Below are 22,630 nucleotides of genomic sequence, written 5' to 3'. Positions count from 1 at the left end.
CCGCTGCCTCCTTCGCCCACCAGCGCCAGGCAGGCGGAGGGGAAGGGGGGGCGCGTCTCTTGGGAGACAACTGTTCACGCTCTGAAAAGGAATCTCTCAAATTAAATTAATTAAGCCCTGAAATATTTCACACGCCCTACAGCGCGGGGCCGCCTCTGCCGCACTCCCGGCCCTCCCCACCCACAGCCCCCAATCAGGACAAGGGGGCGTTGCCATCCCCTCTTCCGGACAGACGGGAATGCCGCGCTCCGCACCCCGCCCTCCCCGGCCCCTGATCCAACGAGGAGGAAACGTGTGAGTGTGTCGCAGGGCCGGGGGTGCATTCTGGTGCTCCTCACACAACGCAGGGCTGTTCCGGTCCCCGAGGCCTCTCCTTGTTCCCCGCGATAGCCAGGACGGGCCACGCTAGGGTGGCGGCCGTCAGGGCCCAGGCATGCCCCTCCAGGGGTGGGAGCCCCCCCCGGGCCCAAACACCCTCTCCTGGTGAGGTCTGCAGGCACTTGGACCAGAGCCCCTGAAATTCGGAAGACACCCCGCCTGAAAGTTCCCTCTCGGCTCAGCACCTGGCTGATGGGAAGATGCCGAAGGGAACCACCAATCGGAGCCCCAGGGTTGAGGACCCGGAGGGCGGTTGAGGGTGTGTGGCCCTCCTGGGGACACAGACAGTCCTCCCAGGGTGACCCAGGGCAGACTTCTAAGGTGGAAGCTGAGAAGAGGCTGAGATGCTGGACCCCGCTGGCCTCCGAGGGGTTCCAAGTGCCCAGATCTGCAGGCTGCCCCTGCCCCTCTGCTGGTGTGGACACAGCGGGTCGGGGCAGGGCCCGGAGGCCTCTCCCAAGCAGGCGGCCGTGAGGTGCGAGTTCAGGGAGGGAGGCTGCGGAGAAGGCCGTCCCAAGGACCCTGCTGCCGGGTGACAGCCAGGTGGCTCTGGGCAGGGTGAGGGGGGTGCAGTGCCACCACCGCACGGACCAGCTAGCTCCCTCCGGTTTGCCTCTGGTCGGCCCCACACTCTGGATTTGAAAAGGGAGCCTGGCGTGGGAGGGCCAGACCTCAGTGTCCTGGAAACCTCTGGAAGGCAGGCAGGGGCAGGTGATGGGGAACAGGGTCCCAGAGAGGCTGGTGTGTCAGTCAGTGTCAGGCCAGAGGGCAGGTCGCAAACACAGTGGGGCCCTAACTGAGGGCGTAGGATCCAGGTGGGGGGCTCCCCTGTCTCCATGCCAGGACCCCGGGCAGCCAGAGTCCGGCATGGCAGGGCCGGGAGCCAGACCTCGTGGTTCTGCTGTGTGAAGGGCCAAAAGAAACGATGTCCAGGGCCGGAGGTGGGCACCCGGTCCCCCAGGAGGGGCCGGCTGTCCACTGGGCTCCTCAGGTGGGCAGGGGCATGCTTACCACCCAGCCCCCAGGTGGCCAGGTACCACTGTCACATGCAGCCCCACTCACGCCCCGTGACTGAGGAGTCCTGGTCCTCTGCACAGCAGCAACATGGGCTGCTGGCCGGGGCCTTGGTCTCCTTGGCTGAGCTTGCCCCAGGGGACCACATCCTCCCCCTGTCCCTCCACCACCAGTGTCCCCAAAGATGGCATGAGGGGCTGGTGGTGGGGCACAGCATGTCCCATGGACCTCAGGCCCCCACCAGCTCTGCCTGGAAAGGCACCAACCTGGGGACACAGGGCCTGGACACATGGCTGAGCCCCAGCCCACAGGCCCTGATGCCCGACGCCCCTCCTGACCTGCGGGGACTCACCCGCTGGGTTGGGGGACAGTGAAGGGGGGACAGCTGGAGGGAGGAGCACAGGAGTCCTCAGAACAGGACCCAGGTCACCTGGGGTGGGGGTGACTCCGCTCCTCCCCCGCCAAGCCAACCCGAGGCCTCAAGGGGAAACCCTGTCCTGGGACAGTGACCCAGAGGGGCCCTCACAAGGGGCTACAGGGGAGGGAGGAGGGGGCGGGGCAGAGCAGGGTTTCCTGGGCTGAAGAGAGCGGTGGTGGGTTGGGGCACACGACCTGGGGAGTAGGGCTGCCTTGGGGGTCCCAAGGAAGCCTCAGAGAGCCATGGTGCTGGGGGCTGCAGGGGAGGGGGCATTGCCAGAGGCTCCCAGGGGTGCACCAGGGTGCTGGGGCCAGCAAGGCCACCCCAGGGCAGGCCTGCCAGGCCCATGTGGGAGCTATGTGATGCCATGGAGAGACCAGCCCCAGCACCCCGGCCTCCTCAATAGACCGGGCAGGCGCCCCTCCTGGGCCAGGTTCAGCAAGACCCACTGAGCCTGTGGGCCTGCCCCTGGCCCCGCCGGCCTCCCCAGGAAGTCAGACCAGAGCGCCCATCCCCACAGGGGCCGGGCAGGCGGCCAGCAGCCTTCCCAACCAGGGGTGGGTGGGGTCAGGCCCAAGGACACAGCTCAGGTGCAGGCACCGGGCTGGGCAGCCTCGCAGCAGGGCCTCGCCTGGTGCCAGAGAAGGAGCACGAGCCCTGTCCACGGGAGGGGGCGGCTCCTCAACGCTTGTGCACACAGGTGGAGTCACACCCTCCTGGGCAGGTACAGACTCAGGCCTGTGAGTAGGATGGGGTGCAGTGGGAGAGAGGGAGCCAGGTGAGGGAGCCGGGGTGCAGGGGAAGGTTCAGGCCCAGCACGAGCAGGTGACCATCCTAGGGAGGTAGAGTTCTCCCCTCCACACCCACTGGGCCCTGCCTGCGTGGCAGTGGGTGCTGGAGGTCCAGTCCAGGTTTGGCTGGGGGCAGTGCTCATGGTGGACAGGCCTTGGCCCTGCGGTGGGCGCCCCTGTGGTCAGTGTGCCCCAGCCAGGCCTTCTCCCCAACTTGGGGGATGGGGGCAGAGCCATGCCCACTGTCCAGCTGCAGCCCTCCACTCTGCCCACTGACTCAGGCCATTGGGGTGTCCAGGTGGGGGCGACAGCCTCTTTCCTCTGCCCTCTGTCCTGGGCCAGTCTGCCCTCTGGCCCAGGAGCCAGGTGGGGGTGGGGGGTCCAGCCACCATGGGAACTTGGATGGGTTTGCATCTAAAACCCACCCTGCAGGGTCACCTGGGGCTGCTCTGGGGGCCCGGGGGAGGAGGTTGCTCAGCCTGGATGCCAGCCCCCCCAGCCCCAGCCCTAAAGGATCCCCAGCTGGTCTCTAAAGCCCCAGCCACCGCATACAAAGCCCTCCCCCTCCTCTCTCCTGCCCAACCGCCATCTGTTGCCATGGCGACGGAGCAGAGGAGGCGGGCAGCCCTCGGAGCCTCCTCACTGCCTCCTTTCCTGCGTCTTTGGCTGGGCTGGGGCTGGGGCTCCAGGCTCTGGAGCAGGCGGCTGGCCTGGCCCCCACGGGCCTGGGAGCCCCCGGCCCAGCCTCGCTGACACCTGCTTCCTGCATGGAAGGCCAGGCAAAGCCCTCCCAGGACCTCAGCCTCCAGAGTCCTGTCCTGTGGCCCCGCCAAGGTGCCAACCTGTCCTGCACTGGCAAACGGGTGGTGGCCACTGACCGGCCTCTCCTGTTTCGCACCCGCCAAGAAGCAGCCCCGGGAGTCAGCCACCTGCCCTGTCCACCCTGAGGCCAGCTCCAGGGGAAAGGGACAGCCTGGTTACTCATAGGGTGGCAGCCAGCAGGTGGCCGCGCCTGCACCCAGGACTAAGGAGATGGGAGGGCGAGACAGGGGCCACCCGGGCGGCAAAAATGCGCAGCCCCAGCCATGTCACCAGCCCCATCTAGTACATCACCACGGTCACAGTGCAGCTCTCCTGCCTCCGCGAGTCCAACCCCTGAGTGCCCCTTGGGCAGCCAGGCCCTGGGCCCAAAGAGGTTCAGCAACCCGCTGGGAGGCACCCAGCGCCGGAGCAGCAGACCCAGGTGACGGCACAGAGCCCGCAACAGGCCTGAGCTCACGGGCTTCCTCTTCCTTTTGTGTTCTGGGCCCTGGTGTGCTCCCTCGAACCCAGAGCCCCAGCAGCCCCCGCCCCCGCCCACGGACCAGGGGAGCGAGAGTTGGCCTCCATCTGGGTGTGCACCCGAGACACTGCATGGCCCTCAGGACGGCACTGGGCGTGCTCACACCCCTCGGTCCCTCTCTGGGCCCCGCAGAAGCAGCTCCCGCCCGGCAGCGCAGGGGCCGCGGCAGAGCTGACTCAGACCTGCCCGGTTCCCTGGGGGGCGGCAGGTGGGCAAGCAGGAGACGGACCCTTGGTGCGAAGCAGCACTGGTGTGGAAACCGCCAGTGCTCGGCGTCCTCAAAGGAGCCCAGGAAGACGTGCAAGCGCCCCGCCTGCGGGTGCTGCAGCCGCTGCCCACGCAGGGCAGCCTCAGAGGGCCCAGCCTGGACCGGCTTGCAGACAGGCCCCAGCGAGGCCGGCCCTCCAGGCTCAGGCACGTGGCCTGGGAGTGAGAGCAGGGCTGCTGCGGCTCAAGGCAGAGATGGGGGGGCCACGGGGGGCCCAAAGTCCCAGGGCCACCTCCCTGTGGGCCGGGGAAGCTCAAAATGCCCTGGAAACCACATCCAACCAGGTCCTTCTGAGGGTCCTTCAGCAGTCCTGGGCTCAGCCTCACAGGCAGGCCACAGGGGGGTGCAGGCCCAGGGGAGGGGGAGGAGGCCCTGGGGAGGGGCATATGGGACCCCCACCCTGGGGGGTGCCAGCAGGGAGGGGGTGGGGATTCCCTCTCCCCCGCCAAGGCGGTCCCCCAGCCTCAGCAGCTCCACAGTTGCCATGGTGACCAAAGAGGCCGTCAGAGACCCAGGGGGTGTATGAGGAAATGGGGCACTCCTCCCTCCCCTCCCCACCCCACCCCACTTCCTCCCATGCCAGCATCAACTCCCTGAAGACCAGGAGTCCCCACATAAGCCTCCTCACCCTATGGTGGTCCCCACTGTGTCCCCACCTCCAGGCAGGGGCTGCCCAGACACAGCAGGACCCACCCCCCCCATCCCTCTCAGCCAGGGGAAGCCCACCTGCCCAGCCAGCGTTCCGGAGGGGTGCCCACCCACTGGGCCTTCAGCCCCCGCAGGCTCAGGGCACAGGCCCCCGATGCTGGGCACCCACCCTGAGGGCCGGGCCCACCACTCTGCCAGCCACCCTCAGCCCAGGGGGACCCCACCGCCTTATTGGGACACAGGTGCCGGGAGCCCAGCAGTCCCAGGAGGCACCCGGCCTCCCAGCTCCTCGGTGCCCCGCCTTGGGCCGACCCTTCCCAGAATGTCCCCACTTCTCACTTCTTGCTGGAGAGGGGGCCACACCGCCAGTCCCTCAGGGCCCGTGACCACATTAGAGGTTTATTAACTGGCTTTTCAATTCAATACTGTAAAATTAGACCAGTGAAATATTTTGATTGAATCCAGGAACTACTTGGTAATTCAATCTGGTAAATCGTCTTTTTTTTTTTTAAGCTGGTGCCCTAGTTTCCGAAGCCTCAGGACCGGGGGTGGATGCTGGTGGCCGGCCAAGCCCTGCAGGCTGGGAGCAGGAAGGTGGGTGGCCGGGCACAGGGGCTGCCGTGACGGGAAAGCCGTGGGTCGTATGCCGGGAGGCCTGGATCCGGGGGCAGGGTCACAGCTGTGGTGTGAAGGCCCTGGGGTGACCAGGAGGCATGGCCAGCAGCTGCCCACCCCCAGGCCACGTGGGGGTGAGGGGTGGGTGGGTAATGCACGGACAGACCTGTGGTATACAGCGGAGCCACCTGGCATTGGTGACAAGAGTGGCTGGGAGTGCAGGGGTCGAAGGCAGAGGTGGGCAGCCTGTGGTCCAGGCCCCGCCTGCCCAGCCGAACTCTGACCCCACCAGGCCCCAGGGGTGGTAGGACGGTGATGGGGTGGCCGTGGTGATGAGGGTGGCAGTGCCCCTGGGAAGCCAGAGGGGGTCTTACACAGACAGACAGACCCCAACACAGTTGCTGCCACCTCCTCAGTGGGCAGCTGCAACCCCAACCACTCCACACGTACTTCCTGGGCGTGGGGGAGACCCTTGGACACGGAGCCAGGCCAAGCCTCGCCGTTGAAGCCTGGTGTGGAACTACTTCCCAGAGGCCTCAGGACTCCCAGCAGGCCCCGGCCCACGGAGCCCGAGCTGTGGGCCACCAGACCCCAGAAGCAAGACATCCCACATCCCTGCTGCCTGTGCCCCCAACCGACACAGGACACAGGCGCCCTTGCTGGCCACAGGCCTGTGGTCAAGCAGAGGAAAGCGCAGCCTGCCCGCCTGGCTCCCCAGCGGCCCCGTCATGGGACACGCAGGAGGGCTGCCAGGTTGGCCCTGGAGGCCCCCCGACCGTCTGCGCCCCAGCAGGCAGGCGAGGAAAGGGTGGAGGGCAGACTCAGCTGCGCAGAGGGCGAGCCCCTCTGGTCCGCGCCTGTACCTCCCGCCCCCACCCCAACGTGGGGTTTCCATGAGGACGGCCCGGAAAATGCTGTCTCTGTGGAGAGGCTGCTCTGCTTTGTCAAATTTGGATTTAGTTAAAAAAAAAAAAAAACCAAAACGGAATCGCGTTTAAAGTACTCTGCTGACGCAGAGTTCAAAACCACCGGGACAGTCCTGGTCCCACCCTCCTGGTCCCTTGACAAGTCTGTGCCTCTCCTGGTTCATGGCGAGGGGGTGGGAGCTGGGGACACAAGCCACGGCCTGTCCCGGCTCCTCCCCCCCGGAGACCAGCTCTCAGTCTCCCAGTGTCACGGCATAGGCACGCCGACCCGGTTCCGGAGCGCCTGACTCGGGAGTGGGGCTGCGGTGCGTGCCAGGCAGGGTGGCCGAGCTCAGGAACCCAGCCGGTGCTGGCGTGAGACAGACCCCAAGGCACTGGGGCCAGACAGGCAGCATTCTCAGCAGCCCAGGTGCCAAGGGGCCCAGGATGGGGCTTGGTGGAGCCCCAGGCTGCTCCCTGGGGGTGAACCCGGACCCCGCTCAGGTCCCCCAGTGGGACCTGCCCCCCGACAGCCAGACGGACAGAGGCCCCGCCTGCAGTGCGGGGAAAGGGAGACCAGGCCGAGCCCCACCCCCGCCCAGCTGGGCCTGGGCAATGTAATCCTAGCATGTGGCAAGAATAGAATCTGCTTAGCGGGCAGTGGGCAGCTTGCTCAAAGGGCAGAGAGAGAGGAGAGGCAGAGGCCACCTGCCCCGCCCCCCCCCCATGGGTCCTCACCCTCCCAGTCAGCAGGGCCAAGGTGCCTCGGACTGGCCTTCCCCACCCCAACCCCCACCCCAATGTGGAGCTGTCCATGGTCTTGGGGCCCAGGTGGGATGTCCGCCTTGGCCACCTCTTTCCCTCCCAGGCGAGCTGGTACTCAGGCAGGTGGAGGGGGACCGCAGGGGACAGTGCGGTCCAGGACAACAGCACACTGCCCCCCACATGCCGGCCACACACCGACACGCAACCTTGGGCTGCGGCTCCCAGCCCCACAGGCCTCTGCTGGACGCCCCAGGGCCACTGTCCCGGCCTCCTGACCCCAAGCCCCGCCATTCGAAGGCCAGGTAGCAAGGCCCTCGGTGCCATGCACACCTCCGTTCCACCTGCAAGCCCGAGGCCCTGTCCCAGCACTGGCCCACGGGTACAGGCCCAGCTTATGAACCCACATCCAAAGGCCACCAGGAGGCTGCCCTTCCTGAAGCCACATGCACCAGAGAACCGTCGCCATCCTACCAGCACAGGGCTCCAGGCTCTGGGTCCGCCCACCCCGATGACATGCCCTGAGCACCCCACCCCCCAGCACACAGCTGACACCTGCTCTGGACCTGCCCCAGCTGACAGCCCTCCCTGCACACCCAACCTGTGTCCAGGGCTGCCAGCCCCTCTCAGGTAGAGGCCATGGGCACCCCAGAGGAGAGGCGCCCCCATGGGGGTTGGTGCTGGTCTGCAACCCCCCAGGCACAGCTGTAGTGGTAGGCCCCTGAGGCCCAGCATGGAGCCTGGACAGTGTGTGGGGACGAGCACGCAGCCCCGGGTGCTCTCGGGGGCCTGGCTGCCTGCGGGCTGGTCACACTGTCACTGGACGGACCCTCAGCAGAGAGGCCCACCGGCCTGCCGCCCGGTCAGGTGGATCCTGCGGCCACTGTCCTCCTCAAGGCCCTCTGAGGGAGCTCCTGCAGCGAGTGTGGGGTGGTGGCCAGTGCCCCAGGCCCAGCAGGACAGGCAGGACTTGCCCCGGCTACCTCAGGTCTCTGCCCAGGGAGGACCATCCCCAGCCGAGCCAGAGAGGCCTGAGTCAGAACTGAGCCCTGCACGAGCCACCCGGGCCCTGGGGCTGTCACCCACAGGCCACCTGAAAGGGGTGACAGGCGCTGTGCCCCTTGGATGGAGGGGCAGGGAGTGAGACGGGGAGGTCGGAGGCCCGGGCCCCTCAGCCCCTGCCAGGCCCTGGGGTGGCACCCCAGGGCCTGGCCCAGACGTGGCTTCTGTCTGAGTCCCCTGCTGCTAACCTGCCCCCCAGCCTGGCTCCCAATGGGGACAGCACCAGTGTCACCCAATGGAAAGGTGGTCCCCACTGTGACCCATGAACCAGGGATGGCGTGAGCTGGGGCAGGGACTGGCCACAGTCCTGGTCTCTGGGTACAGGGACCACCACTACCAACCCCCAAGTGACCCACCTAGGCCCCATGTCCCCCCCAGTCACCAGGGCAGGGACTCTGGAGGGCGGTGCCCCCAGAAGGGAGTGGTGGAGCAGGGGTCTGAGCACCCCCCGGGCAGAGGGGTGGGGAGGCAGCACAGACATGGGCCTGCCCCCGAGTCCGGGGGCATCACCAAGGGGCACCCCTGCCACCTCCAAAGCCCATGGCGCCCACCTCCCCAGGCCCTCAGCGCTGGTCTACGCACAGTGGCCCCGCCTACAGCACCTGCTGGGGTGTGCCCTGTCTGCACCGTCCCTTGGCTGGTTACAAACCCTTTGGGGTTTGAGGTTGAGGGGCAACAGCCTCCAGTCTGAGACAAGCCCTCGGCCTCGGAGACCAGCCAGCCCCTAACTGCACCCCCCGCCCCCGCCGCCATGGCCTCAGGCCTTCGGCGAGAGACCCCTGGTCTCAGAACAGGCCAGGTGGTCTTCAGGGTGGGAGGGTTGAGTGGGGTGGGGGCCAGGAGCCGGCCTCCCTGAGCCCAGGCCCAATTCTCTCCAGCGCCTCAAAGCCCAGCCCACAGCTGGTCGCCCCCCGCCCCGCCCCCACAAGGCTGCCCCCAGACATCCCAGTGTCTTGTGGAAACTCCTGCTTTGCTTCCACCTCTGGCCAAAGACCCCATGACAAGGAGTCTCGCCGGAGTGGGCCAGGGAACCCAGGTGGCCCTGGAGTGCGCCTGCCCCTCTTCAGGGAGCCCACCGGCGGCACGGAGGAGCCACTGGCTGGTGGGGGACGGAGAGCCACAGAGTTCAGCACTGGACAGCTCCCACCCACAGCCCCGGCCTTCCAGGGAGCAGCTTCCTCCCAGTCCCAAAAGTTCACCCAGCTCCACCACCACAGGCCCCGGGGGGCGGGGGGGGAGTGGCGGAGATGGGGCCCCCCCGGGGGCCCCCACTGCCCTCCCTGAGCCCTGGGAAGGAGGGCCGGGGCTGCAGGCTGCCTGGGTGGGCCGGCGAAGGGCAGGGAGAGCAGGGCCGGGCAGCCCTGTGAGCGGGGCAGTGGTGGACCTGCAGGTCGGCTCGGCCCTGGGCAGTGGCTCGTGGGGCAGGGCGGGGCCTCTGTGCACCCAGCCTGAGCCCTGAGTGCAGGAGAGCAGCGCCAGGCCAAGAGTCTGCAGCTCCAGGGTGAGGACTTGTGTGGAGGCCACAGGCCAGGCGTGCTGGCTCCCAAGGACAGAGCTGGCAGTGCGGGCAGGGGGCCTGGGCAGGGGGCCTGGGCAGGGCCTGGGCACCTGCCTGAGCTCTGACCACCTCACGCTCTGTCCTGTTCGGAGAGGGAAACCCAGCAGTCCAACCCCCCACTGCTCGGGGGTGGGGACTCAGGAACAAGGAGCAGGGCAGGTCACGTTCTGTCCACTCGGGGTTCTGCCAGCGCCCGCCTCACAGGGGCACATGAGCAGAGCCTCAGGCCTGCCTGACCGGGGACCCAGACGCCCAGGGGAGGCCTCCAGGTGAGGCAGCTGCAGCCCCCCGGCCCCCCGAGACTGCCAGTGACGGTCAAAACCCAGCGTCCAGCCGGCCTCCCGGGCGTCTCAGAAATTGTGGCCACGTCTTGGGGCAGTGACGAGGGTGCTGTGCTATTTAAGTTTCTCTGTCAGACGCACAAACAGCTGAACGCACCCGGGAATGAGGGGGCAGGGCATGAAGCCAAACTGGCAGGCGGTCCTGGGGCTGGGGTGGGCTCACGGTCTGGCCCTCCTCCCCAGGTCTGAAAATGCGGCCCACAAAGGCACACTCAACGCGGGGCCCAGGTTGGCCCGACCACAGCCCCAGAAGCCAGAGCAGGAACCTACCGGGGGCCCCCAGGACAGGCAGCAGCGGTGAGGGAGGTCAGCCCTCAGGGCCAGGGGCAGAGCAGGGCCACGTCCCAGGGCCCCAGGGTCCCCAGTGGCAAAGGGAAGAGACTGGAGAGCCCCTCACCCTCCCAGAGCCTCCGGGTGGAGCGCCACCTGGCTGAGGCTCTGACTGTGGCCCCCCTGCCCTGGGGCTCCTCGGGCTCCCTGCTTTGCCACAGTCCTCACCCGCTGTCCCTGCAAAAGGACGAGACCCCTGAAAGTCCCACCAGGAGGACAACGCATAACACACCCAGCACTGGTCTGGGCTGGTGCCTCTGCACTGCACCTCTGCCCCGGCGGGGGCGGTTGTAGGCGCTGCGGGCGACACAGGACACAGGCCCCTGCCCAGGCCCGTGCGAGCCCATCCCCGCCCACTGTCACACAGAGCCCTAACCGGGAGGCTGGGGCGTGGAGACACGTGACTCTCCCGCAGCAGAGTCTGGGCCCGGCACCAAACACTCTGCAGGGCTGCCGCCAGGCCGCACTCGGGCTGACCCAGACGCCGAGGTCACAGCGCCCTGCGCCTTTGCACTGACTCTTGGGGGGGCACAAGCTCTGGTCTGGGGGGGGGTCATCCTGCCCTGCTCCCTCCTAAAAACAGGGGGCTGGCCTCCCAGTGTCCCTCACTCTGGCCTGGTGGCCTGTGCTCCAAGCCAAAGCCAGTCGGGGGACGGACGTCAGGCTCCCAGCAGCTGCTCCCGCTCGGTCCCTGGGGCGAGCCAGCGGCTGCCCTGCGGTTCTGCAAGGAGCCAGGGACACCAGCCAGACCACCCTGCACGGATGCCGCATTCCTCGCCCCGCAGCCTTGCTGCCCCCGCAAAACACCCACGGCGCTGAGACGAAGCAGCTGCCCGAGGCGTCCTGGACTCCAGCTCCATCGCTTTGCCACGCAGGCCATTCTGGCTGCCACCCACCCCTGCCCTGGGGCCAGGAAAGCCAGCCCTGCCCCCCAGGGCCTTCCTGCCCAGCCTGAGCCCAGAGTGGGTGGCAATGGTGCCACTGCCCTGGGCGCCCTGGGGTCCCCCATCACCCCAGCTCCCAGCCCAGAACCACAGGCCTGGAATGTCTCAGCCCTCCTGGTTGGCCCCCCAGCCAGGGTACCTGCCCACCTGCGAGACCCCAAAATGCACCCAAAGGCGCCGTCATCCAGGGCACAGGGAAGAATGCTGTGCCCAGCACGAACGCTCAGGAAAAGGCCCTTCTCCTGGGCGGCTCTCACAGGGGGTGGGGGTGGGGGACTCCCAGCTGCTGGCTCGGAACACTGGCCCCTCAGAGGCCGCAGAACAAGGCTGGGGCCGCCTCGCAGGGCCCAGCCCACACAATCCCTGCTTTGTCCCCGCGGCCCCCGCCCAGCCCAGCCTCCATCTTGCCCAGAGTCCGAGGCAGCTGGCCAGCGGCACCCCTGGGGAAAGGTCTCAGGCAGCTCGGCCATTCCAGGCTGGGACCCGGGACTTCAGTCCAGGCTCACAGAGGCCCAGCCCGGTCCTGCCACCTGGTGTGGGACACTTCGGCCACCGGCAGGTGATGGTGGAGCTGACTGGACGCGGCACCAGAGAGGGTCATAGGAGCTCCCCTCTAGGATGGCTGACCTTCCACTCGCAGGAGGACTTCCTGCAGAGACCCGGGCAGCACAGCCACCCCCGAACCCTGAGACCCAGATGTGCCCTGCCAGTGCCAGGTGCTGTCCTCCCACCAGACCCCAAGCACAGCAGATGTGCCAGACACTGTCCCCAAGCCCCGGGCCCTGCAGAAGCTGCAGGGCGCCCTGCTCTGAGGGAGCCTGAGGCTCAGAGCCCCGGAGTGGCCGGCAGGCAGTCCCTGGGCTGCGCCTCCAGAGCAGGACACAGAGCCGCCCAGATGCTCCCAGGTGGCCACGAGGCGCCCTGGCCTGGTGGCTGCAGAAACAGATCTCAAGGGGCACACGGGGCCACAGGCAGGCGGCAAGGCCACTCTCAGCCACAAGCGCCTCCACTCCACTCCCTCACGGGTGGCCAGAGGCCTGGTAAGTGCAGCATCGCACCTTCAAGGAGACCTTGGGGACACTGTCCACCCGAGGGGGGACGGGCACGAGGGCCCTGGGGCCCGGGGAGCTCCAGAGCAGTCTGACACTCCCCGGTCCCCAAGGAAGCCAGCTGTGTCCAGGGTCCTTGAAGGCAGGATGCCCTCCAAACTGAGCTGGAAGTTGCCGCACGTGACCCCAGCGAGTGCCAGCTGCGGACCCTCCCGGTCCCCACAGACGCAGGGGGCACAGCCAGCTGCAGCCGAGTGGGCTGCAGGTAGGGCAGACAGCGGTCACTCCACAGACAGACACTGTGGGCGACAAACAGGAGAAAGGCGTGCCCGGCAGGGAAGGTGCCCGAGCTCAGGCCTGGGCCGGTGCTGGTGAGGCGCTGGTGTGGGCAGCAGGGGACCTAAGAAAGGGCCTCCTTGAGGTGGCCGGTCAGGGAACCAGCCCTGGAGGCCCCAGTCCACACACACCCCCACCGCCCCTTGGCTCCCCCTCCCTGGCCAGGCCTAGCCCTTCGGCCACCAGCCAGGAAGGGGCAGGACCGGAGTGCCGGAGTGGAGTCCCTAGCACGGTCCAGGGTGGCTGCCCGACCAGCAGCATTGACCCCTGAAGCCCCAGGACCTGCTGCAACCAGGCTGTCCTTGGAAGCTGGGGGCCACGCTCTTTCCCCGGGGTGGCCGCGCTCTGTAGGGAAAGCAAGGGTCCGGTCTGGTCCCGCCAGCGCACACACAGCCGGGGGCACCTGCTCGGATGGGTCTAGAGACAACTCAGCACCCTGGGCCCACGACAGGGCAGAGGCTGCGCCACAGACAGCTGCGGAGGGGCCTCCAGGCAATTCCTGTGTCTGCTGGCAAGGGTGCCAGGCCTTGGTGATTCCTGGGGGGACCCACAGCCAGAGCCACACTGGGGCAGCCGGTCCAGCAAAGGGCAGGTCCTTGCTCAGCACTGCTGCCACTGTGCGCTCCGTCTGGTGGGCCCTTCCCAGGACACATGGCCCCACAGAGCCAGTCCCACCACCAGGGGAAGGCAGGTGGGACATGTGACCATTCACAGGTGCCCAGAGCCACAAGGGGCCACAGCGGGCAGGGGCTGATCTGGGCCCAGGGTCCTCGGGCTTTGCCTACAGCCACCCCTCCCTCCCTCCCCGAAGGAAGCTGCCCACCCTGCAAGGCAGGAACCCCTTCAACCGGGACCCACAGGAACAGCCCACTCAGAGCCAGCTGGGGTGCCAAGGGACACTGCATAGGCTTTTCCCACCACCACGTGGGGGTCGGGGAGATCGACGGGGGCCCCAGACCACTGCCCCCCTACTGCAGCCAGGCGGCCACACTCTGAGCACAGGGTCCTGCACCCTCGGGCTCTCAGGCCACACCTGTGCACCAGCGGGCGGCGCTCTGCTGCGGGAGGAGGAGCTGTGGTGCCTGACTGAACGCCGCGTCCGTGCCAGCTTCCGGGCCTGGCCAGAGGGTGAGACGGACCGAGGCCGGCCAGACATACTGACCAGTGAGCTTGGTGCTCACATGGCAACGACCAAGGGGCTGCCCTTGGAGGTGACCATCAGACACGACAGGCAGGGTGCCTGTGGCGTCTGCAGCCCTGCTCGTCCACCTCTGTCCCTGCCCCATATCCAGCCCACACAGGGAGGCCGGCTCCACCTCTCGCCTCAGTCCCGCCGGACAGGCCCCTTCCCTCTGCAACCTCGGCCTCCCCATCCAGCTCCTGGCCTTGTCACCCCAGGGCCCACCCAACTCCCCCTCCCCCCGGTCACCTGTCACTGCCTCTCTCACCTGTCCTACCTCCACAGGCTCCCCTACCCCTGGACTCCCCCCTAGCCTGCCTGCCACCAGCACCCCTACGAGCCTTAAAGGGGGACCTTTAGCAGAGGTCTCAGGGGAGAAAACAGAAGGAGGCATCCCAGGATCCCTGGGCCCACCTGCCGGCCAGAGGATCCAGCCAGGTGAGCAGCAGGGAGGCCCCCTCACTCCCACCCTCTCTCTTTCTCTCTCTACCTTCCCTGCTGCCCTCCCACCAGAGGGGGCTCCAAGGGCGGGCTGCACCACGTCCTAGGGGCCCCAGCAACCAGAGCAGCTTCCTCAGCCTGCCACTGGCCCTGCCTCCTTTTCCTGGGACACGAGGGACCACACCGCACAGCGTGGGCAACGCACCTCCCGGACTTGGTGGGCCCCGCTGGGGCCCTCTGGGGGTGCCTCCCACCCCCTGCCCCGGCTGAAGAAGCCTCTCCCAGAGGAGGCGGAGGCCAGGCAGGGCCTCGGCAGTGGACAGCTCTCTGCACAGGCACACCGGCCCCGTCGGGCCCCAAAGTCGCTTCTCTCCACCAGAAACCTCAACATGGCTGCTGGCGGCCTCCACGGGGCTGCCTGCCCAGGCCCAGGCAGGCCGTCCAGGGCGGCTGGGCAGAGGAGATGGGGGCAGAAGGCAGATGACCCTGGGACCACAGCCCAAACCCAACACGGCTGGCAGCCCACAAGCCTCACAAACATACCACAGAGCAGAGTGGACCCTGCCACCCCATTCCACCCTGGGGACCCAGCAGGCAGAGGGCCACAGCTCGACCCGCACCTGTACTGGGCACGGGGCAGTGTCCCCCACCCCACTGCATGCCCCAAAAGCAGCATTTGGGGCCGTGCAGTGGGCCCACCTTCTAACCAGCCCTGGCTTCAAACAGAATGGCTGAGAGGTCCAGCGACCCCATGCTGCTCCCGCCACGGACAGCTCCCAGAGGGCCACAGCTTCCGTTTTGTAGGACTTGGGCAAGAGCAGAACAGAGAGGACTGGTGTGACCACAGTCTTGAGTTGGGAGGGCCAGGCTGGGCGGCAGGAGCCCCCACTCCAGCCCGATACCAGAGGAAGCGGCTCACCAGGAGGGCAGCTGCCTCGGCTGCACAGGGGCTCCTGACCACACCTGGCCCCCGATTAGGCCAGACATCTACTTCCGGGGTGAAAGGACAAGCTGAGGAGTCGACTCACTCTTGACACTTGGTGCCGAGGACCAGCCGGCAAGCCGGGTGGCCAGGCCAGGTGCTTGTCCCCTCAGAGGCCCCAGTCCATTCACTGGAAGACCCTTCCCCCCAAGGGACAGCGAGTCTTCCTGTGAGGGGGTGCCCCAGCCAAGAGCGAGGCTGGAAGGGACACAGGACGGACAGACCCCCACCCTACGGACCCCACTCAGCGACTGCCATGCTGCCGGCTCTGGGGGTCCCTGGAGCTGCTTCCCGAGCAGCACATGGCGGCGTGTTGTTGACACACACACACAGCACCCCCTCTTTTGTTCATTACTGTTAATTACAGTGGAGGCCTCCTGTAATTAACTGCGCGACAGCGTGACTCTGTGAAGAGTGCGGGACGAGACTGCTCCCGGAGGCCGGCGCGCGCCCGTGCGTACCGTAATCCGTCCCTGTCACCACTCGCTCGCCCCTGTTTCCTCATAACCTTTTATCAGCACAATAATTAGGTTATGGCACTGCCTCCCGCATTTTGCTGCCCCGGCCCCCCCCCCCCCAGGAGTTCACCAGCCACAGCTGTCCCTCCCAGGAAATGTGCATCGTCTGAACTCTGGAGCAGCCTGGTAGTCTGCCACCGCCGCCTCCTCGAACCGGGACCGGGCCGTGCCGTGCCCACTCCCCAAGGCACGGCCTGAACGGCCAGGGGCCCACAGTTGGCACAGGGGGCTGTCGACGACACCTCATGCCCTCTGCTTACATCACAGCCACGGCCTCCTCAGAGAGCCGGACCTGGCCCACTTTCCTCCCAAACACCACCTTCCGGCTCCTCTGGGAAGGTCTGCGGGCCCCAGCTCACACAGCCGCCTCCCAGACCCCCATCCGGCACCCTCCTGCCTTCCTCCACTGCCCTGCCTGTCTCAAGTCTAAGGGAAGGCCCAGAGACCTCTGCCAACGGGGCCTCTGGGCACCAGGCAAGGCCCATCCTGGGAGAAGAAAGAAAATGGCTGAGCCCAGCCTCCCACAGAGCGACTCTGTGAACACGGGCGGAGGAGGGGACTGGCTGCCTGGCTGGGACCTGACCTGATCACTGAAAGAGCCAGAACCAGCCAGGAAGCTGGTGGCCCCTCCTCCCTCCCGTACACCTGGGGTCTGCTCCACCACAGTCTGGGAGGACCCACGGCCCGGATCCGGGTCGGGCCAGGTACCAGGCTCCCGCTCCCTCTCCCTCACGTGGGGAGCGCTGCGTCGCAGAGACATTCCCGGTGGAGGCTGGAAGGGGGAAAAGGCGCTGTCCAGCCTTTTCAGTGGCTTGGGCACTCTCCCATTCCCACCGTGGAGAGAGGTCCCGGCCTGACCAGGGTGGCCTCCTTGGCCCGCAGACCGTACCGGGCTGCCTCCCTGCCTGCTGGCCACCCGGAGTTTGGGGTCGCGGCCGGGGGCGCGCGGCCGGGGGCGCAGCTGCTCAGGCGGCACGCCTATTAGCGCGGTCGCGGCAGACGGCAGATGGGCGCCCGCTCGGCCCCCTCCTCCCGCGGCACAATAGGCCTGATCGCTCCGGCGCACAATGCGGCCGGGGCCACGCACCTGCAGCCAGAGCTGAGGGGCGCTGGCTGGGCCCGTGCGCCCCCACCCGCGCCGCGTGTCCTTGGACCGCGCCCGGCCGACCGCAACCGCGCGGCCTGCGGTGCTCCGAGGCGGGACCCAGCGCCCGGCCACCCATTGTTCGCGGCTGCCTGCCGGAGCCCGGCGGGGCCTGCAGCACCGCACTCGGGGCGGCCTCCTTCCTGGGCCCCGCTCGGCGCGTGGTCAGCACGGCCTCCCGGACCGCGGCCGGCCTGTGCGTCCCTGCGTCCTGGGCCTCCCCGTCGCCCCTGGTCCTCCCCGATCCCCCGGTGCCTCCGGTCCTCCCGGCGACCCGGACCTCCCCAGTTTCCCGGCGCTACCGGCCCCCCTCAGTATCCAGGTCCCCCTGACCTCCGCCCCCCGGGCCCCCCAACAGCCCTGTCCACCGGCCCCCGGCCCGGCCCGCACGCACCTGTCTGCCCCTTGCCCAGCGTCTTCTCCAGCCGGTAGGGCCCCACATACTGCGCGTGCTGCGCCCCGCCGCCGTCCTTCCCCGTCGATGTCATCGCTCCCGGGGCCGGCGCCGGCGAGGTGGGCGCCCCGGGCGGGCGGGCGGCGGCGGCAGGGAGGGGTCGCGTCGGTCCGCGCCTGTCCGTTCGTCCGTCCGCTGAGCCCGGTCGGCGGCGCCCGGTGGGCCGCGCTTGGTCCGCGCCCCTCGCGCCTCTCCTAGTCGTCGGCCCCCGCGCCGGCTCCGCTGGGGCCCGGGGCTCAGCCTCCGCTTCTGCGAGAGGACCGGGCGGGCGGGGGCACTTGGCTTCCGCCGCCGCCGCCGCCGCCGCCGCCGCCGAGGCCCGCGCCCCGCGCCCCCAAGCGCACGCCCGTCAGTCGTTTCGCGGCCGCGCAGAGGAGCGGAGCAGAGCCTAGCACTCGGGCCCCGGAGCCGAGCGGAGCCGAGCTCTAACGAGCGAAGCCCGCTGCAGCGGCAGCGGCTGTGACTGGCTCCTGCGTCGGCCAATCAGGAGATCTGACCAATCAGAGGAGGCCGCATCGCCGCCGCCGCCCCCCCTCCGCCCTTCCAGCCGCGGCTGCCGCCGGGGGAGCTGGACTCCGAGAGGCGAGTCCTGGGCGAGTCCCGGGCGACGTCCGGGCGACGTCTGGGCGAGGTCCCGGTGGGTGGAGGGCAGTCCGGGCTGGTGCGGGGCCTGGCCGTCCCGGGCGCGCCTCCCAGCCTGCTGCCCGCCTCTCCAAGCGCCCCCGGGACCGTGCAGGCAGAGGGGCTGGGGGTGCGGGGGTAGGGGGAGCGCGCAGGGCGGGAGCGCGCAAGGGCCGCCGGGGCCTATGGGGGTGGACAATCTGCGGCCCCTGGCTCCCGCCCCGTGCCTGCTGGCCGCGACCGCTGGCGTCAGAAAGACTTGCTCGTCCCCTCACTTCCCCCGGGACGATGGCACTGCGGGGGCGCTTGGCCGAATCCTGACCTTGCGCCTCCCGAGGCCGTGCAGGGGATGCTGTCCTCCTCCGCTCCGTCTTCCCGGGTATACAACGTGACCAGCTTGGCGGGGTCAAGGAACTCATCCGAGGTCACCCGGCAGTGGGCCTCGCTGAGGAGGCGGCTTCCAGGCCTCCCTGCGGACACTTCTTCTGTTGGGTTGGCGGTTGGGCCAGGGCGCACGGGCAGGGCAGCGACAGCTCCGGAGCAGTGTCTGGCCGGGCCGCCAAATCCGTTTGCTGTAGAAACCAGCCCGCCCACACCTGCCTTCAGCTCGTGTTGCAGAGGGTGGTGGAAGAGGAGAGGTGAAATCCTCGGGTGGGGGGGGGCAGGGAGCTCCCCTCAACCCTGCCGAAGTCGGGGGTCGTGCAGCCGTTGAGTCCCTGGGTTGCTGGACCTAGCACGGAGTCTGCTGCCAAGTCCTGGAGATGAAGTGCCCCTGGCCCCCAAAGCTCTCCACAGCCAGGCCCTGCCTGCCCTGGGGCAGGGCTCTGTGAACACTGGGATCTTCCCAGCACCCCACCCAGAGGACCTATAGGCAGTGAGGAGGCAGCCCTCGTACCAGTGTGGGTTCCTCTCTGCCACTGCGTGTCCCTGGGGCTGTACTAAGGGCTGAGGCCTCAAAAGGTGTGCAAATGCCAGCCAGCCAGCCAGGGCTCACAACATTAAAGAGACCACCACAGGCCGGGGGTGAGTCGTGGTTGGATCTAAGGAGCTTCGCCTAGAGGAACTACCCAGGGTGAGGCCTGGCTGGAGGCAGGCCTAGAATCACCGGGCTGGGACATCTGCAGGCAGACAAGGGGTGGCAGGTCCGGTGCCTGGAAAAGGGGCACCTACCTGGGCCAGGACTCCCAGGTAATTCCTGGCCTTCTTGTCTCCCTCTGCTGGGCCCTGCCACTGTCACCGGGGCCTCCCCAGCCCACAGGACTTGCCACCTCTCTGTGCCCTCAGCAGCGTTTGGCCTTACGGCCCATTCTCGCCTGGACACCCTTGGGCTGACCTCTTGGTTTGCAAGACCCCCACCCTGCCCCTGGGCTGCTGGGGTCTTGTCTTCCCTCTCTGGCCAACACTCAGGCTGCTCTGTGTGTGTGCAGCCCATACCGCTGGCATTTCTCAGGGCCTCGTGGGAGGCTGAGCTGCTTGCCCGCGCCTGACCTCCAGGCGTCTGCCCTCAGCCCAGCCCTGCATCCCGCCGCCAGCCTGCCCTCACACCAGGGCCTCGGGCCACCTCCCTCCTGCACCTCTCCTGGTGTCTGTTGCATAAACTCCCAAACTCAACAGTTCACAGCAGAGTGTCTCGTCTCCCCACCTTTGTGAGCTCAGGAGCACGCCCTTTCTGGGCCAGTCTGGCTTCAGTGCTGAGAGGGCCCAGGCCAGGGGCCTGGCTGGAGAGTGACACCAGCCCCTTAAGAAGTAACAAGGACACTAGGAGTTTCAGAACACAGAGGAGGAGGGGACACTCCCTAGCTCTTCACGCGAGACCGGCGTGATCTTGCTCCTGACACGGGCCAGGGCTGGACAAGGAAAGAAAGTTAAAGTCTGATGGAAGAGGGGGCCTGAGAAAAACGGAGTTACCTTCTGGCGGGCGGGCCCCTTGTAGGACAGGCTCCCCCACTGGGGGAGAGTTCCAGGAGCCCATCTGCGTCTGTGCACCGGCTGGTGTCGCTGTGAGAGGCTGCGTTCGGCCTCAGTGAACTTTTTTTGAAGACGTGTTCAAAGGAACACACGTGCCCCTTTCAAGATGGGCGATTTACAGTCGAGCACACCTGCCCGCACCGCACTGAGTGCTCGGCAGTTTTTGAGCAAAAATTGCATGACCCCCGTGCCCCGCCCTCCCTGTTCATCAGATCTTGCCCCGAGCGACTCTTCTTTTTGTTCCTCTGGATGAAAAAAGTCCTCAGAGGGAAACATTTGGCCGATGTGGAAGAGGCGGAACCAAAAAATGGCAGGAACACTAAAAGGCATCAAAGTCGACGTGTTCACAAACCGAACGTCCTGACAGGATGATTGCATCCAGTGGAGAATAGTTTGAAGGCGACCGAAGTTTCAACCTGTAAGAACAAATACACGCTCTTTAACAAATACACTCCGGGTGTGGGGGGGTCCCCCCTCCTACGTCCTGAGCCCAGACACAGAATTCCTTGGTGGAGTACTGGGGAGTCATGGTGCGCAGGACCAAGCAGGGCTCATTCCCGGATGTGAAGTTTAAGGTCACCGAGCTGGCAGTCTAGAGCGGAACGGGCACGTGACCATTTCAGCAGATTCAAAGACAAAAGCCCTTGGCAAGATTCCAGGTCCGTTCAAGATGGAAAGCGGAACCAAGCCTCAGTAGGCTAGGACGGGCAGGTCGCTCCTGGACCCACCGCCGGGGCTGGGTGCTCGGTACTCGCAGTGACGCAGACACATAGCCGCTCCCGGCACGTTCCCCGGACACCGCGCTGGAGGCCCAGCCCGTGTGATGAGGCAAGGAGTTACACTTTATATTTTTACGGGACTGGAAGGGAAGGACTAAAACAATCCCGGCTGTAGAAAACCCCAAGTTCTAAGAGGCTAGGATTCGTAAGTGAGGTTAGCCAACCTAACAACAGGCGATTAGAAATCGACATTGTAAAAACAAGTACCACTCACAAACAGATTCAATGACCAGGACATGCTTACAGGCGAACTTCACAAGGGACGTGTGGACAGTGGTGCCCGGAGGACCGCCCACGGCCGCAGGGACGTCCAAGGACCCAAGTGCACGGGCGTTGTGCCGCACTCATGTGCGCCAAGGCTCACCCTTGGCGGCGTGTCAATTTTCCCCACACTCATCTGTGACATCAACACTGTTTTCAGCCAAACCATACCATTACCATCCTGTTTCCCCTTAGATTGACAAGCCGATTCTGATATTTAAAAGTGCAAAGCACCAGGAAACCCCAAACGATGATGAAGGAGAGCAGAGTCGAAAGAGTCACGTGGCCCGATTTGGTCTCAGTCTGAAGCCACCTCTGCCGGGACAGGACGCTGTCGGTCTACGGAGAGACGGGCAGCCACAGAATGACCTTGGGGCCCTGGGGTCCGCCCTGAGGTTTATGGCCATGGGCTTTCCCAAAGGTGCAGAGGGCAAGGTTATCGGTGGGAGAGAGGGGTCATTTCAACAGAAGGTGTCATCTGCTCAACGTGAGAGCTGGAAGTATAAGCCTTCTGGACAAAAGTCACAGGGGAAACCCTGGTGTCCTTGGGTAAGGCAGAACTGTGTCCTGTTAGATGCTAAAAAGCCCAAACCACACAATGAAAACAGTAAGAACTTGAACGCTATCAGAAGGAGAAAGTTCGGTGCTGCAGAACGCCACTATAAAGAAAGCGGACAGCCACCGGTGGAGGGAGCGCATCTCGATGCCCCAGATTTGCATCTGGAACAGGCAATGGGCGGTCGACCCTGAAGAACCTCGCAAGGAGAAAACTTGATTTAAAACTTGGATTGAGCTGGTTTGGGCGGTTGGTGTCTTTCTAGGAGTTTCTCCGTCACACCTGGCTTACCTGGTGACAGGGTCCACACGGATTCAGCTGACTTTCCCCTTGGCCTCTCACGGGGTCACCACTGCCCGCTAGGGACCCTCTCAGAATGGGTCAGCCCGCCCGTCCTTGGCTCACCACCACCATCTCCCTCAGGGAAGGAGCCTCGGTGGCTCCCTTCACCCCGCCTCTGCCCTCGTCTCCCCCGGCTCTGGCATCCGGCCCTCCTCGGGTGCTGCCGTGCCAGGCACCTGCCCGCCCAGGTCCCGAACCGCTGTCCCCTCAGGCTGGAGGGCCTTCCACCAACTCATGGCGGGCTCCTGCCAAAGTCAGGGGACCTGCTGGCCAGGGCGGCTCTACTGAAGTCCCACAGGCTGGTGGCTCAGACCACAGACACCCGGTGTCCCCGTGCCAGAGGCTGGGGGTCCGAGACCCAGGCGTCCACAGGGCTGGCTCCTTCCGAGGCCTCTTGGCTCGCAGATGACCCTCTTCGTGGTTACACGGCCGTCCCTCTGCGTGTGTCCATGTTCTCGTCTCCTGTTCTAACGAGCCCTGTCACACTGGGTTAGGACCCGCCCCATGACCTCCGTTGCTGCCCTCACCCCCGTCAGGCCCCGTCTCCACCCGCGGCCACACCCTGAGGTGCTGAGGGTTAGACAGGTGGATGCTGGGGGGAGGGGGGCAGTACATCCCATGAC

The 22,630-nt window shown here is 66.6% G+C and overlaps 1 protein-coding gene across 14 annotated transcripts in view; it reads right to left on the bottom strand.

The window, feature by feature from the left end:
• BRSK2 (BR serine/threonine kinase 2) overlaps positions 1-17,570 on the bottom strand; it is a 41,980-nt gene extending 24,410 nt beyond the window's left edge. For 7 of the 14 annotated variants that reach the window (XR_005065502.1, XR_005065503.1, XM_037039182.1 and 4 more), the window contains exon 1: positions 17,421-17,568. Coding sequence is in view for 10 of the 14 variants with exons in the window: in XM_037039182.1 (XP_036895077.1) it covers positions 17,421-17,514 (94 nt within the window). In the remaining 4 variants the exon portion in view is untranslated. Of the gene's footprint in view, positions 1-17,420 lie in introns of all 14 variants that reach the window. The other 7 variants (XR_005065504.1, XR_005065505.1, XM_037039175.1 and 4 more) reach the window with 4 other exon arrangements.
• Between the last annotated feature and the right edge of the window lie 5,060 nt (positions 17,571-22,630).

This window comes from Sturnira hondurensis, unplaced genomic scaffold, assembly GCF_014824575.4.
Source record: "Sturnira hondurensis isolate 20B ecotype Veracruz unplaced genomic scaffold, ASM1482457v3 Scaffold0025325, whole genome shotgun sequence".
NCBI classification, from domain to species: Eukaryota; Metazoa; Chordata; class Mammalia; order Chiroptera; family Phyllostomidae; genus Sturnira; species Sturnira hondurensis.
Note: the sequence above shows the minus strand (reverse complement) of the source record. Positions and strands in the feature narration are given on the sequence as shown.